This window comes from Chiloscyllium plagiosum, chromosome 16, assembly GCF_004010195.1.
Source record: "Chiloscyllium plagiosum isolate BGI_BamShark_2017 chromosome 16, ASM401019v2, whole genome shotgun sequence".
Taxonomy (NCBI): domain Eukaryota; kingdom Metazoa; phylum Chordata; class Chondrichthyes; order Orectolobiformes; family Hemiscylliidae; genus Chiloscyllium; species Chiloscyllium plagiosum.
Genome location: NC_057725.1, coordinates 685237 through 701687, shown reverse-complemented (window position 1 = coordinate 701687; position 16451 = coordinate 685237). Strand labels below are relative to the sequence as shown.

General features: G+C 43.0%; 1 protein-coding gene across 5 annotated transcripts in view; it reads right to left on the bottom strand.

The window, feature by feature from the left end:
- Positions 1-12920, bottom strand: part of LOC122557604 (SH3 and multiple ankyrin repeat domains protein 2-like) — a 473900-nt gene extending 460980 nt beyond the window's left edge. For all 5 annotated transcript variants that reach the window (XM_043705318.1, XM_043705321.1, XM_043705322.1 and 2 more), the window contains exons 1-2: positions 12721-12920; positions 7142-7433 (exon numbers count right to left, since the gene is read on the bottom strand). In XM_043705318.1, the coding sequence (XP_043561253.1) occupies positions 7142-7433; positions 12721-12754 (326 nt within the window). In that variant the 5' untranslated portion in view covers positions 12755-12920. The remainder of the gene's footprint in view (positions 1-7141; positions 7434-12720) is intronic.
- Between the last annotated feature and the right edge of the window lie 3531 nt (positions 12921-16451).

Below are 16451 nucleotides of genomic sequence, written 5' to 3'. Positions count from 1 at the left end.
TTTCTCCAGTTTCCTCATTTCCCCTCCCCCCACCTTGTCTCAGTCCCAACCCTCGAACTCAGCACCAACTTCCTAACCTCCAATCTTCTTCCTGACCTCTCTGACCCTACCCCCACTCCTGCCTATCACCCTCACCTTAACCTCCTTCCATCTATCGCATTTCCAACTCCCCTCCACCAAGTCCTTCCCCCCTACCTTTTATCTTAGCCTGCTTGGCACACCTTCCTCATTCCTGAAGAAGGGCTCATGCCCGAAACGTCGATTCTCCTGCTCCTTGGATGCTGCCTGACCTGCTGTGCTTTTCCAGCAACACCTATTCAGCTATGTACCCTATCTATGCCCTTCATGATATCATAAACCTCTATAAGATCACCTCTCAGCCTCTGACATTCCAGGGAAAACAGCCCCAGCCTGTTCAGCTTCTCCCTATATCTCAAACCCTACAACCCTGGCAATATCCTTGTAAATCTTTTCTGACACCTTTCAAGTTTCACAACATCCTTCATATAGCTGGGAGACCAGAATTACACACAGTATCCCAGTCTAACCAATGCCCTGTACAGCTGCAACATGACCTCCCAACTCCTATTCTCAATGCACCGATCAGTAAAGGAAAGCATGCTAAATGCCTTCTTCACTATCCTATCTACTGCAACTCAACTTTCAAGGAACTATGAACCTGCACTCCAAGGTCTCTTTGTTCAGCAACACTTCCCAGTACCTTACTATTAAGTGTATAAGTCCTGCCCTAAATTATCTTTTCAAAACGCAGCACCTCATTCATCCAAACTAACTCCATCTACCACTCCAGCTGAGGTCCAGCAAATATCTTGTACAAGATCAACAAGTTCCTTGTTCTTGTAATCTGTGCTCTGATGACTAATGCCAAGATTACTATGTGTGTTACTCACTGCTCCCTCAACCTGTCCTGCTACTTTCAATGATCTGTGCACATATGCACCCAACTTCCTCTACTCCTGCATCCCATTTCGAACTGCACTGCTGGTTTTATATTGTCTTTCATTGTTCTTTTGACCAAAATATATCACTTCACCCTTCTCCTCATTGAACTTCATCTGCCATCTATCTGTCCACTTCATCAACTTGTCAACATCCTTTTGGAGTTTCACACTATCCTCCTCACAGATTACAATTCTTCTAAGTTTCATAACATCTCCAAACTTTGAAACTGACCCAGCAGACCAAGATCATTGCCACATATAGTAGCAAAAGCAAAGGTACAATTACCAAGTTGTGTGGAATTCCATGACAAAACCTTCTTCTAAATTTTCCATTACTCTGTTTCTTAACACAGTCAATTTTGCACTTACATCGCTTCTAACATTTTGTATCAGCAATTGATATGTTTCTTCACAAGTCTGTGTGGCACTGTATCAAACACTTGCTGAAAATCTGCGTACACCTTATCTACAGCATTACTTTCATCCACCTGTTACCCCTTCAAAAAAATCTCCAGCAAGCTAGTTAAACACAAATTCTCCTTCAGAAATCCACACTTCCTAATCATCTCAGCTTTTCCCATGTAGTGCTAATTCCATACCAAACAATTGTATCTAGAAGTTTCCCCACCTTCAATTGTTGAGATTATCCTTCCTTGAATAAGGCCATGATGCTTGCAATTATCTGATTTTCTGGCATCTCCCCAGAGTCCAGGGATGGCTGAAAGATTATGGTCAGCACCCTTTCAATTCCTACTCTCCCTTCAAAATCCTTGGATACATCTCATCCAGTCCTGGTGCCTGGGCAACTACAACCAGGAACAAGCTTTTCCACGTGTAGGGTTTGACAAGGTATTGTCAGGAGAAAGTGAGGACTGCAGTTGCTGGAGATCAGAGTTGAGAGTGTGTTGCTGGAAAAGCCCAGCAGGTCAGGCAGCATCCGAGGAGCAGGAGAGTCGATGTTTTGCACAAAAGCTCTTCATCAGGAAAGGGCTCATTCCTGATGAAGGGCTCGGGCCCGAAACGTCGATTCTCCTGCTCTTCAGATGCTGCCTGACCTGCTGGGCTTTTTCAGCAACACACTCTCAACCGAGGTATTGTCAGGAGTAGACAGGCAGGAGGGTGAGGACCAGTTCATCGAGGCAGGATACTGGGAGAGTCTTTTCCTCCGTATGCAGTGTTTAGAACCAGAGTAGAGTCAGGACAGGATCGAATAGAGGACCTAGATTTTGGGTAAAGTTGCAACATCTTTGTAGGTGTAAAGTGATTGCAGGGAAGTGGAAAAGAGCAAGATGGTGGAAATAGGGAAGAAACCAGCCAATGAAGCTTACTGAATATTGAATTGGATTCAATGGGTCAAATGACCTACTGTGATTCCCAGTTGATAGTTCCTATGTAACATGAGGATGTAAGAAAGATATTCTCATGAAAAGTCATTGACCTGAAACTCTGTTCCTTTCTCCACGTCAGCAATGTCTGCTGAGTGTTTCCTGCATTGTCTGTTATTTAGGGAGGTGGGCTCTGGATATAGGAAATTAGGTCAAAGTTTTACATTGCCAGAATTTTATTCCATAGAAGTCCCCAGGTTCTCTGCTCAGATCTGCAGTGTGACTAAGAGGCAATAGGAAGGAAAAGGGTAGATGTAACCTCAGGTTTTACTAAAGCTGACTGTGTCGTCCAAGGTGATGAACTCATTGTAGGTGATGGCCTGGGCTTGTGCCTAAATATAACTCAAGGATAAGGTGGCACTGGTGAACTGTTCCAACCTAATTCTCAGTTGCAGCAGCAAGAGATTTGCTATTAATTGGCACAGTGCTTGATCTAGAATTACATAGTCATTAAACATACAAATAAAACCATTCCATTCACAGCAGTCAACTCATAAACCGTCAGAGCTCACAGAGATAAAGGCTTTTCAAAGCTATTAATAAGTATAATTTAGACAGAAAACGATGACTATTTGTACAAAAAGGAAAAAGACTTGCTTTTGTGCAACACTATTCACAACCTTAGGACATCCCCAAATTACGTACTTTTGAAATGCAGTCACTGTTAGAATGAAGGAAATTATACTCTGATGCATCGTCATTCCCTTTTCACATCAAACAATAACTTCTATTTATATAATGTCCTTAATGTGGTGCAAACATCCCACGGATCCTGACAACAGAATTATCGAACAATATCTTGATTCACTTTGGAATGAATAACAGGAATGCAGAGTATTGGGTAAATGGTAAGATTCTTGATAGTGTAGATGAGGAGAGGAATCTCGGTGTCCAGGTACATAGATCCCGGAAAGTTGCCACCCAGGTTGACAGGGTTGTTATGAAGGCATGCGGCGTGTTAGCTTTTATTGGTAGAGGGATTGAGTTTCGGAGCCATGAGATCATGCTGCAGTTGTACAAAACTCTGGTGTGGCCGCACTTTGAGTATTGCGTACAGTTCTGGTCACTGCATTATAGGAAGGATGTGGAAGCTTCGGAAAGGGTTCAGAGGAGATTTACCAGGGTGTTGCCTAGTATGGAGGGAAGGTCTAATGAGGAAAGGTTGAGGGACTTGAGGCTGTTTTCATTAGAGAGAAGAGGTTGAGAGATGACTTAATAGAGACATATAAGATAATCAGAGGGTTAGATAGTGTGGACAGGGAGAGCCTTTTTCGTCAGATGGTGATGGCTAGCACAAGGGGACATCACTTTAAATTGAGGGGTGATTGATATAGGACAGATGTCAGAGGTAGTTTCATTACTCAGAGAGTAGTAGGGGCATGGAACACCCTGCTTGCAACAGCAATAGACTCGCCAACTTTGAGGGCATTTAAATGGTCATTGGATAAACATATGGATGAGAATGGAATAGTGTAGGATAGATGGGCTTCTGATAAGTTTCACAGGGTCAAAGGGCCTGTACTGCGCTGTAATGTTCCATGTTCTATGTTGTATATCTAACACTGAGCTGCAGAAAGTGTACTTAGATCAGGGGGTACCTAATAGTTCAGTCAAAACGTTCACTTCCATTTATTATTCAGTCAAAGGATAGAGAGGTCACTGGCTGGGACAGTATTTATTTCTCATCTCTCATTGCTTTCCATGTGCTCACAATGCCTTTACAGAGGGAGTTCCAGGATTTTGATCCAGCAACACTGAAGGAACAGTGATATAGTTGTGACAGGATGGTGAGTGGTTTGGAGGGGAAATTGCAGGGAGTGGTGTTCCTATGTATCTGCTACCCTTGTCCTTTTTTTATAGAAGTGGTAGTGGGTTTGTAAATGACCAGGAGAAAGTGAGGACTACAGATGCTGGAGAACAGAGTCAAGAGTGTGGTGCTGGATAAGCACAGCAGGTCAGGCAGCATCCGAGGAGGAGGAGAATCAATGTTTCGAATGTAAGCTCTTCATCAGGAATGCGGTGGGTGGGCCCCAAGGGGGCTGAGAGGTAAATGGGAGGGGGGTGATGCTGGGGTCAAGGTAGCTGGAAAGGTGATAAGTAGATGAAGGTGAGGGGTAATGATGATGGGTTGGAGAGGAGGGTGGAGCAGATAAGTGGGAAGGAAGATGGACAGGTAGGACAGTTCATGACGACGGTGCCGAGCTGAAAGGTTGGATCTGGGATAAGGTGGGGGAGAAGGGAAATGAGGAAACTGGTGAAATCCACACAGATGCCCTGGGTCCCGAGGCAGAAGGTGAGGCGTTCTTCCTCCAGGCGTCAGGTGGCTAGGATTTGGCAATGGAGGATCCCAGGACTTGCATGTCCTCGGCGGAGCAGGAGGGAGGAGTTGAAGTGTTCGGCGTGTATTCCAGCTATGTTCTCTGAAATGTTCCGCAAGTTGGCGTCCTGTCTCCCCAATGCAGAGGAGGCCATGTCTAGGTTTGGAAATGACTGTTTAAGGAGCCCGGGTGGATTTCTGCAGTGTATCTTGTAGATGGTACGCACTGTAGAAAGGTAGCTAGTTGTTTTAGAAGTCTTGTGTCACATGTGAGGATGATGTGGTTCACCCAAGACAGTTGATTGGCCATAACCAGTGCCTCAATACTGGGGACATTGGTTTGAGACAGGACATTGATATTGGACTGAAGATCCTGTCGGTGAACTTGTGGAACTTGATGCCAGCATTTCTTGTGCTACTTCTCAGGGGATTTGAGGTGGCTGCTGCAGGATGTTATCCATGTCTCTGACACATACAGGATTGCTAGTAATGCTGCTGGCCTGTAGACCATGAGCTTGGTGTTAGGTTTCAGATCTTTTTCAGGTCTGTCTGCGTATCGCAGGACCCTGACAAGATTCAGATCAGGACATTTTTTTGAATTGACTCAGGAGAGGTAGACATCACTGATTTGATTTGACTTATTGCTGGGATATTACTGAGATACAGTGAAAAGTATTGTTTTGCATGCTCTACAGGCAAATTATATCATACGAAGTGCATCAGAGTAACAGAACAGACAGCCAGCATTTATTGCCTGTTCCTAGTGGCCCCTTGACAAGGTAATGGTGAGCTACCTTCTTGAACCCCTGCTGTCTTTGAGTAAAGGTAGACTCAGCATGCTGTTAGGGAGCGAGTTTGAGGATTTAGATGCAGCGACAAGTGAAGGAACAGTGTCTGATGTACACCCCATGGGACAGAAGGTTAGGAAGGATTTCTAGAGGCTGGGAAAACAATCACCTACAATGGAGGAATTAAAATCAGGAGGTGCAAAAGGCCACAACATGGAGGTGAGCAGCAATTGCAAGCAGCTCACAGCTCTCTATTAACTTTTTATTAACTTGGACTGGAGATTTTCATAATCACCTTGAGTCTCAGAAGCTTGGGCCACTTGTCTTTAACCTGTGATTGGCGCATGAACACAGCCAGTGTATTGGTCTGTCATGGCCTCTTCACATTTACCCACACAGCCTCACAAAGTGGATTCTGAAATCCTATCTTGGCACAATCCTAGACATCTGTGTAAGCAAATGCTTTAAGTCTGTCAAAATACATTTCAAAAGCAACAATCCCCAAGACAAACATAGAACATTACAGCGCAGTACAGGACCTGTCATACCAATCTGAAGCCCATCTAACCTACACTATTCCATGTATGTCCATATGCTTGTCCAATGATGACTTAAATGTACTTAAAGTTGGCGAATCTACTACCGTTGCAGGCAAAGCATTCCATACCCTTACTACTCTCTGAGTAAAGAAACTACCTCTGACATCTGTCCTATACCTATCACCCCTCAATTTAAAGCTATGCCCCCTCGTGCTTGCCGTCCCCATACTTGGAAAAAGGCTCTCCCTGTCCACCCTATCTAACCCTCTGATTATCTTATATGTCTCTATTAAGTCACCTCTCATCCTTCTTCTCTCCAACGAAAACAGCCTCAAGTCCCTCAGCCTTTCCTCGTAAGACTTCTAGCTGGGTCTAGTTGATTTCTCAGTATTGTGGTCCACAGTGTGCTGGTACATCAGGTTAGGTACTGAACGGGTGTGAAAATTGTGGAGGAGTAATGAAAGTGATATTTGTTATTTTGCTGTTTGTACCAGGTTCGATACTTTAATTAAAGTTGATGATATGGCATTTGAGATGAATGCAAGAAAAGTTCACTTGCCAGGAAGGTCAAGAGTAGGTTCAAGCTCTGATGAGAAGCTTGGGAAATGGCAAGAGTTATGATAAAAGACAACAAAATGTAACAAAAATTAACTTCAGGTTCAATATTTACACCTGGTTTGAATAAGTGATGCCATTAGAAAAGTAAATGGGGGACGTCCATCTCGCTGAAGGGGAGATTGAAACTGAATGTGAAGTCAAGAGATTTCAGATATTTGGCTTCCTCAGGCAATGAGAAACATTTTGTCAAGGAACAGAGAGCTAACCCAGCAAAAGAAAAGGGGGAAATCGCTATTCACATAGGAAGATCGTTCAGCCCATCATGTCTGCCTGGTTCTTTTTCGATCTGATTCATCCTCTGGCTGACTTTTAGGCCAGACCTTCTAATAATCCCCTTTTTAGTATTTTATTAAATTCTATTTTGAAAGTTACATTTGAATTTGCTGCCATTGCCTTTTAGGCAGAGTATTCAGATCTTAAAATCTCACCACAGAAAACAAAAAGCTCCTCTGCCTTTTCTTTAGCGCCTGTCGATGAGGCGGTATAGCAATGAAAGCTGTTAGTACCTTGTAGTGCAGTGAGGTTTCCGTACCTGATCTGCCTGTGCTGTGGCCTCTGACAGTCTTCTCCAATCCGGTTCAGGGATGGTGAACGGCTCCGTGAGCCACTGTTTACAGTGCCATTAGGATTGTTCTGCATCTGTTGCAGTCGTTGTGATGAAAGGCTTCGGTGTGAAGTAGCAGATGTGTTCCCCGTCCAGTCTGGGATCTCGTTCACATTCAGGTTATTGTCACTATTTGAACGGAGAAGGACTCGCGGTGCAGAAAGAGTGCTCTGAGGTCCCCTCCTCCGATTGGAGTAAGTCGGTGCCTCTCGAAAGGGTACTGTAAAGGAAAAAGGAAATTAAGACAGGATTAGATTTTAATCAACATTTTTCATTTTTATGACTGGACTATTGACCAGAAACTCAACTGGACTCACCACACAACCACAGTGTCTACAAGAACAGGTCAGAGACTAGGGATACCGCGGCAGTAACTCCCGTCCTGACTCCCCAAAGCCTGTCCCACCATCTACAAGGTACAGTCAGGAGTGTGATGGAATACTCCCCATTGACCTGGATGGGGGCAGCTTCATCAATATTCAAGATGTGGCGCCATCCTGGACAAAGCAGCTGCCTGATTGGCACCACATCCACAAACATCCACTCACTCCACCACCGACACTCAGTAGCAATAGTGTGTACTATCCACAAGATGCACCGAATAAATTCACCAAAGATCCCTCGACAGCACCATCCAATCCCACGCCAACTTCCATCTGGAAGGACAAAAGATACATGGGATAAAGCTTTTCCCCTCAGTCCTCCCATTACAACTACCTCCTGAAGAGTTATTGTTCCAATTCATTGTGTTGCTGAGATGGGAAAATCTTCACTTCTTCAATGCAAGAGAATTTAGAAAGAAAACTTTTAAGCCACCTCCAGCATGTCTCGCACTCATATGGACATTGGACCATTCAAATTTCCGAAGTTCACGCATTCTGCTCAGTGCAAGCAATTCAATCAGATTCCCATGGAATGGCTTACACAGGAACACATACACACCAACTGTTGATAATAATGCACACACATCAAAGCACCCCTCGTTTCTGCACTGTCAATGTTCCCTTTGGAGATTAATACAAACCATTCCCCTTAAAATTTTGTGCCAATTTTATATAATTTCAAGAGTCTCTTTGTAGTACAAATTAACAGGAGAAAATGAATGGACCAAAAAGGAAGTTAAATCTGACTGAATTTAAATAAAAGCCACAAAGAATACTTGAACTGTTTAAACACTGAGTACCACTTCTGGTGAGAATTGCATCTTACTATTTTGGTGTTGCTTTGTAATTAAGCCACCACAATGTCTTACAGCAATGGGATGCTATACTCAGGGATGTTGTGATACTCAGGCATGAAAAAAGGCCCAGCTACACGCTGAGATCTTCAGTCCCACAGTTACAATTGTAGGTACTTGTAGTCAACATGTCCAGATATGGCAGAACTCTGGAGCAGGTGGGACTTGAATTCAGACCTCCTAGCTCTGAGTAGTGACACTATTACTTGGTGATCCAAGAGGATAACAAATACCAACTGGATTTCTCAGCCCTCAGTTGTTAGCCAGTCAAGGTTGCAAGGAGAGATGGGGTAAAACCAGAAGATCTGCCCAATCAAACTCACCCCCAACACCAGGACTCACTCCTGACACCCAGACTCTCACCACAAAGCCCACATCCTCACCCCAATACCCAGACTCCCACTGCCAAATCTCAAATTCCCTCCCCCAACACCTAAATGTATACTCCCACACCCAAACACGTGTCTCTAACACTCAGACAGATTTTGCCTGAAAACCATCCTGTGAAGCACCTTGGGATGTTTCTTGACTTAAAGAGGGGGGCTATCTAAATGTAATTTGTGTTTGTTAAAGGTTCAGACATGAAGAGCCAAGGGCAAATGGCAGCTGCGGAGCCATACCCAAGGATGAGTCAGCTCTATCTGCAGAATAAGGAAGATTACCATACAGCTCACTTGAAATTAAAACTAACTCTCCCCATCCACACTGGCTGGTTTATTTTGTAGGTCATACAGCAGAAACTTGTCAAATGATATTCTTTCCTGTGCTGCTGGCTGAATTCTAAAGACATTGTAGAAATCGAGTTCACAACTGAACTGGAGATAAGAAGCAGCTGTAAGTTTGTAACAACCAGGGTTAATAGGAATGCTGAGACACGTCCTTCTCCATGGAATTTCATTCATCACATTAACTCTGTTGGAAATTATCTAATCTTCACCCTTTAAAATCCTACAACAATCTGAAAATCCTGAAGAAATCAGTCTCACCTACAAAAAGACCCCATATTTAAACAGTACCTTTAACATAATAAAACATCCCAAGCCATTTCAGGAAAGCACCATGAAGCAACATTAGATACTAAACCACAGGAGGCCATGTACCAGGCAGCTGAACAAGAACCTTGTTAAAGAGGGAGATTTTAGGGAATGACTTGGAGCAGGAGAGATGAGGCAAGGGTGGTAATAGAGGGGGGGCAGCGGGGGAGAGATTGAATCCTAGATCTGAAGGCCAAGACTGAAGGCACGGCCACCAATGCTGGAGTGATTGAGATTGTCAAAGGCTGCAGACAGATTGAAAAAAAGCGAGGAGGCACATGGGATATCATCTGTGACATTGATAAGGAGACTTCTAGAACTGTGTCAGAGGAGGGAGTCTGGCTGGAGAGATTCCAACATGGAGTTCCAGGATAGATAAGTTTGGATGTGTATGAGGTGGGGGCAAGGATATATAAGGAGTTTGAAGATGAAAGGGAGGTTGAGAATGGGCTAGGAGTTGCAAAGTCAGTGCGGTTAAAGAGGGAGAGTGAGATCAAATATAAATAGATGGGGACAATAATTGCAGAGAGTACCATTAATGATATTAATTAACATGGAGAGCAGAAAGGGAGGTTGAGTGGTCAGGAATTGAAAGGGATGAAGTTCAACTTAGCAGGAAGTGTATCACAAAGACACAGTGACCTGAGGGCATGATGGAAACAGGAGAAAAACAAGACAGAAGAGGAAGTAGAGAGCAGGTTCGAGAGGGCTCTGGAGGAGGTTATAGCTGGTGGGCCATGTTGGAAAGGAAACAGCAGAGGCCACTGACAGGATGGTCTCAGGCCTACCTGAAACCTGTTGTGAATCTTCAACCAGTTGAAGACAGTATTGGACATGGCTCAGCTCCTTCCGAGAGAGTGCTGCATTGTCAGAAATGCTAGCCTTTAGATGTGACATTAAACTGACGCCCTACTTGCCCTGTTGGAGTGGTTGTAAACAATGTCAGGGCAATATTTCAATCAACAAGGTGAATTATTCTTGGTGCTTTGTCTAGTATTTATTCCTCAATCATCATCACAGAAATGGATTATTTTGTCATTATTACAGTGCCGTCTCTGGGAGATTGTTCTGTGTAAATTAGCTATCATATTTCCTTCATTACAACAGCGGCCACACTTCAAAAGTACTCCATTGATTATAAAGCACTTTGGGGGTGATTGGTGGTACTGGAAAGCTATAGAATTGAAAATCTCCCTTCTTTTTAAAACAGGCTGTGCCATATAAAAATCTACTCTCACACGAACCCTCACCCTAACCTGCAGCAATAAATTCAGAAATTGCAATTCAATGTCATTCAGAACCGTCATTCATTTGCATAAACAGTGGTGGCAGAATTTTCTAGCCTGTACCAATTGGCTCCAGCTCTACAAAGGTAAAGGTGCTATTGTCCAGCTCTCCTAAAGACACGGCTGATGACGGTTTAACTTACGGGTCACAATACCTCAGGCAAGAGAAAAGGTTGAGAAGGAGTCTTTTGTGATGACCTCAGCCAATGGTGTAGCAATTGTTGGTATCACTCGGTATTGTAAACCAGTTGTCCAGCCAACCGAGTTAACCAATGCCACACAAAACCTCAACCAGAGGGGAGGCCTTTTCTCAAAACTTTTCACCATGAATCAGTGTTCATTTCTTTTTGCAATGCTGTTGGGTCAGAAACGAGTAGCTCAATACGAGCGAACAGCTTATATCCCCACCTTCGCCCAGTTCCAGCCTTCCAGCTCAGCACCGCCCCCATGACCTGTCCTACCTGCCAATCTCCCTCCCCACCTATCCACTCCACCCTCCTCTCCGACCTATCACCATTACCCCCATCCCCATTCACCTATTGCACTCTCAGCTATCTTCCCTCCTGCCCTACCCCCCTCCCATTTATCTCTCCACCCTCGATGCTCCCTGCCTCAAAAGGGCTTTTGCCCGAAACGTCGATTTTCCTGCTCCTCGGATGCTGCCTGACCTGCTGTGCTTTTCCAGCACCACTCTAATCTTGACTCTGATCTCCAGCATCTGCCGTCCTCACTTTGTCCTAAATTGTCAATTTAGGCCTTTGCCGTGCTTTCACGTCAAATATTCAATTTGAATCAAGAATGAGGGCAGAATCAAATAATCCTGTGATACATTTCAGTTTAAATCCACAATTGTTTGTCATTTGCCATGTATTTATATTTTCCCTGCTGCTTGTAAGTGTTCTACTGCACAAATGTTCTTAATTTCTGTGACTATCATTAAAGAGTTTCTTCAACACCTCAAAGTGACTTCCGTTCTACTGAAAGTCAGATGTCTTTCCAGCTATGTGATGCGTAGGCATCAGGTATGTGGGTGTTTTGCTTTCTTTTACATACATGAATCCACATGCTCACTGTCACAGTCACACTCTCGCACCAGAAGACTTCAGCTGGTCATCAGCTGGCTGAATCAACACTCAAGCACCTCCTGTTTTTTTTAAAGTCACACTTAAACCTGGATTTGCACATAAAATATCAATGATATTTCCTGAGGAAAGCTGACTCCTTAAATGATCCTGTTCAATAGCTTCATGCATTCTACAATGAACCCAAAATCTATTGAATATTTTTGATACTTTGTGGAATTTTTGTTGTTAAATTCAGCATTGCATCATTACACTGTAAGGCTTTTGACCAGTAATCTTGTTAAACAATTGACAATTAATTTTGGATGCAGGTTATAAAAACTAAATTGAACTAGTCTTTTCCAATGAAATTATTACAAATGAATTAATTAGGTGCTGACCTGCCATAAACAGAATAAGCATGCATTCAGGCATTGAACAGTCCTGTTTCACTGATTAGAAACTCTTGTTTCACAGCAGGTACATAAATAAGAAACCATGTTTTTTTCACAGCTAATTGTGGCAGTTATGGCATAATTCAATCTCTCAAGATAGTCTCAGTTAGGCTGCCTTGCACTATCAATCACCAGAAGTAATTGTGTGCAAAGTCTCCTCTTTCTCTTTTTTATCACTTGTCAAACCGAGTACTGCGCGGAGTTGCCTGACAGAGAGAAATCTGCTGTGCTCAATTAGCTTGTGGATATAAAATGATCAAATTGAATATTGGTCAAACATTTTGTTAAAACAGAACATTAAAAATAGAAACCTGAAAAGTTATTTTGAAATATCTTCAATTAAGTCTTCAATTAAAATCTGAATATTAACGTCACCACACTTATAAATCCCTTCTTAAATTTGCCAGAATATTCTTTTTGCACAGATTGCTTACCTTCTATCTTTAAGGCATTCAACAAAGATTTCATATTTCCCCAGTTTCAGCTCTCCACTACCCAGTTTCGAAATGCTTTAGTTGCCAGAACCCTAAAAATAACAGCAGGTTCCTGGGAACAGAGTGGTAGCACATATATCTGGGCATGCAAAATCCAGAAGAAGTCTGGTGACAAAGCCCACCCCACATTCTGTCTGTCAGCTGGGAACCCACTGTGCGTAGACTGAAGCTGTTTGAAGCTTTGCTGTGTTTCAGAGTATTAGTCATGTGAATATCAGCACAGGCTTTATACGCTGTATTGCATTAAGCACTGAACTGATGAACAAGCACAAACAAATGGGTCAAGAATACTATGAATGGAATAACAGTTTGCCTTGCTAATATTTGTATTTTAAGATGGTTTGCTTTAGATCAAAGACATTTGAAATAAATTTGGAATCAAATCACTGATTAAACCAACACCTTGTTAATCCAGTTATAACTTACTTACTCATCACGTGCAAAATTAATTTATAAAGTTATTAATGTATTCATAAAGACATAATATGCAATAATTTCCCTGAAGCAATGATTTACTAATTCACACAGTATCAATTTTCATTCAAGTAATTAAACTAAGCAAGAAAACCATTTATTCCCGAGTGTCTTATGCTCTCTGACAACCCCTTAAGAAGATATTTAAATACTTCAAAGTCCTGCTGTGTGTTTGTAAATCACATTCCATATTTCATATTTTATGAAATAATAGATGAAGACAAAGCAACTATTAAAATGTTAATGAACACTTTGAAAGAGGACAGAGATAAGGAAAATGTTTTTCTCAAAGTGTTGTGCACCTTGAGAACACTCTGCCTTAGAAGCCAATAGAGTTGGGGTCATTGGGTATATTTTTGGTGGAGGTAGAGAGATTCTTGTCAGGCGGTGGGGGTCAGGGGTTATTGGGGGTAGATAGGAATGTGGAATTTGGAACAAACAGAATAGTCACGATCATAGTGAATGGGAGATCAGGCTTGAGGGATGAACGGCCAACTCCTGCTCTTGTTCCTTTTCTTTGTATTTATTTATTGTCATTCTGTCACTAAATGATATACTCATTGTATTCACTGCTCGAAGTACATTCAAATGTTGGCCACTTATACAGAATTATTTTCACATCTTTGAAATAGTGGAAGTTCTTTTTTAAACATCTTTTGTATGCAGAGATTTCAATACGGGTTTTCACAAAACTAAACTTAAAAATAGAAATTGATAATAAATGCGATATTGTTCCAAACACTTCAATTATAAGCTGAATGCCTTCCCTAAAGTATCAGTTACAATTCTCAGCATTCCACATTCAATGGAAATGGAACAATATTCCTCTGATCTTTATGATGTGATGTTATGGTTTCTGGAGTGGGTGCCATTTTATTGGAGCTACATTTTTTCGGTCAGATAATATTTTCAAAATAACATATAGACTGCACTTCCAAGCTACAAAGACAGAAAATAATATGTTTGTTCATTCATCAGTCTGGGTCTGGGAGACTGTGTGTGCAGGAAAGGCTCCCATCTGCAGAAACATGAGCTCCAGGATTTGCAGTTTGAGCTGTGGCTGCAGACACGGTCTCACATCCGTGGGTCTGAGAGTTACACAGACAGCATAGAGAGAGAGCTGGCCACACACAGATTAGGGACTGGTGGAAACCAGGGAATGGGTGACCACCAGACAGTTCAAAGAGAATCGTACAGGAGTTAAAGAGTCCCCTGAGATTCTGCTCACAATTCAGTTTTCCATTTTGGAATACCTGATGAAGGGCTTTTGCCCGAAACGTCGATTTACCTGCACCTCGGATGCTGCCTGACCTGCTGTGATTTTCCTGCACCACTCTAATCGAGACTCTGATCTCCAGCATCTGCCGTCCTCGATTTCACCTTTCCATTTTGAAAGCTGATGAAGGCTCTGGTTCCTCAATGGGAACCTGAGGTGTAGTTGCAGTGCACAGGAGGATGAGAGTAGCGAGGACAGGGACAGGATTTCACAGTCACAGAAGTGTGCTGGCAGACAGCAAAGTGGTTTGATGTGTGTTTATGTCAACGCCAGAAGTATCAGAAATAAGGTAGGTGAGCTTGCAGCATGGATAGGTCCCTGGGACTTCGATGTTGCGGCCATTTTGGAGACATGGATAGAGTAGGGTGAGGAATGGATGTTGCAGGTTCCAGGGTTTAGATCTTGCATCAAGATCAGGGAAGATGGTAAAAAATTGGCCTTGTTAGTCAAGGATAGTATAACGGTGGCTGAGAGAACTTTTGATGAGCACCCGTCTACTGAGGTAGTGTGGGCTGAGGTCAGGAACAGGAGAGGAGAGGGCAGGAGAGTTTTTTATAGGCCTCCGCAGAGTTCCAGGGAAGGGGAAGAGGGGATTGGCGAAATTATTCTGGGATAGAGTGAAAGGAACAGGGTGGTCATTATGGGGGACTTTAACTTTCCTAACATTGACTGGAAATGCTATAACTGAAAAATGTGTTGCTGGAAAAACGCAGCAGGTCAGGCAGCATCCAAGGAGCAGGTGAATTAATGTTTCGGGCATAAGCCCTTCTTCCTGAAGAAGGACTTATGCCCGAAACGTCGATTCTTCTGCTCCTTGGATGCTGCCTGACCTGCTGCGCTTTTCCAGCAACACATTTTTCAGCTCTGATCTCCAGCATCTGCAGTCCTCACTTTCTCCTGGAAATGCTATAACTCTAGTACATCGGATGGATCAGTTTTTGTCCAATGTGTACAGGAGGGTTTCCTGACACAGTATGTCGAAGGGTGACAAGAGGGGAGGTCACACTGGATCTGGTGTTTGGTAATGAACCAGGACGGGTGTTTGATTTAGCGGTAGGGGAGCACTTTGGAGAGAGTGACCATAATTCAGTTACATTTAGTTTAGCAATGGAAAGGGATAGGCAATTATAATGTGATTAGGCAGGAATTAGGATGCATAGAATGGGGTAGCAAAATGCAGGGGATGCAGACAATAGAAATGTGGAGCTGGTTTAAGGAACAGATATGTCAGGCAGGGAGGAAGTGAGAAGATCAGGGAACCGTGGTTTAATACTAAAATTGTATCTCTTGTTAAGCAGAAGAGGTAGATTAATATGATGTTCAGACGAGGCGGTTCTGATGAGATGATGGAGAGTTACAGATTTGCTAGGAAGGATTTAAAGAGAGAGTTAAGAAGAACAAGGAGAGGACACATGCTGTCTTTAGCAAATAGAATAAAGGAGAACCCTAAAGCTTTCCATAGGTATGTGAGGAATAAAAGGATGACTCGGGTAGGAATAGGGCCAGTCAAAGACAGAAGTGGGAAATTGTGTGTGGACCCTGTGGAGATCGGAGAGGTGCTAAATGAATATTTCTCATCTGTTTTCACTCAGGAAAAGAAGAATGTTTTAGAGGAGAAGACTGAGATACGGACTGTTAGACTAGAAAGGATTGAGGTTAGTAAGGAAGAGGTGTTATCATTTCCAGAAGATGCAAGAGTGAATAAGTTCCCTGGGCCGGATGGGATTTATCTGAGGATTCTCTGGGAAGCTAGGGCGGAGATGGCGGAGTCTTTGGCTTTGATCTTTGAGTCATCATTGTCTACAGGTCTACAGAGGACTGGAGGATTGCAAATGTCGTGTCTGTGTTCAAGAAGGGCAGCAGAGATGACCCAGGTAATTATAGACCAGTGAGCGTTATGTTTGTTGTAGGAAAAGTTTTG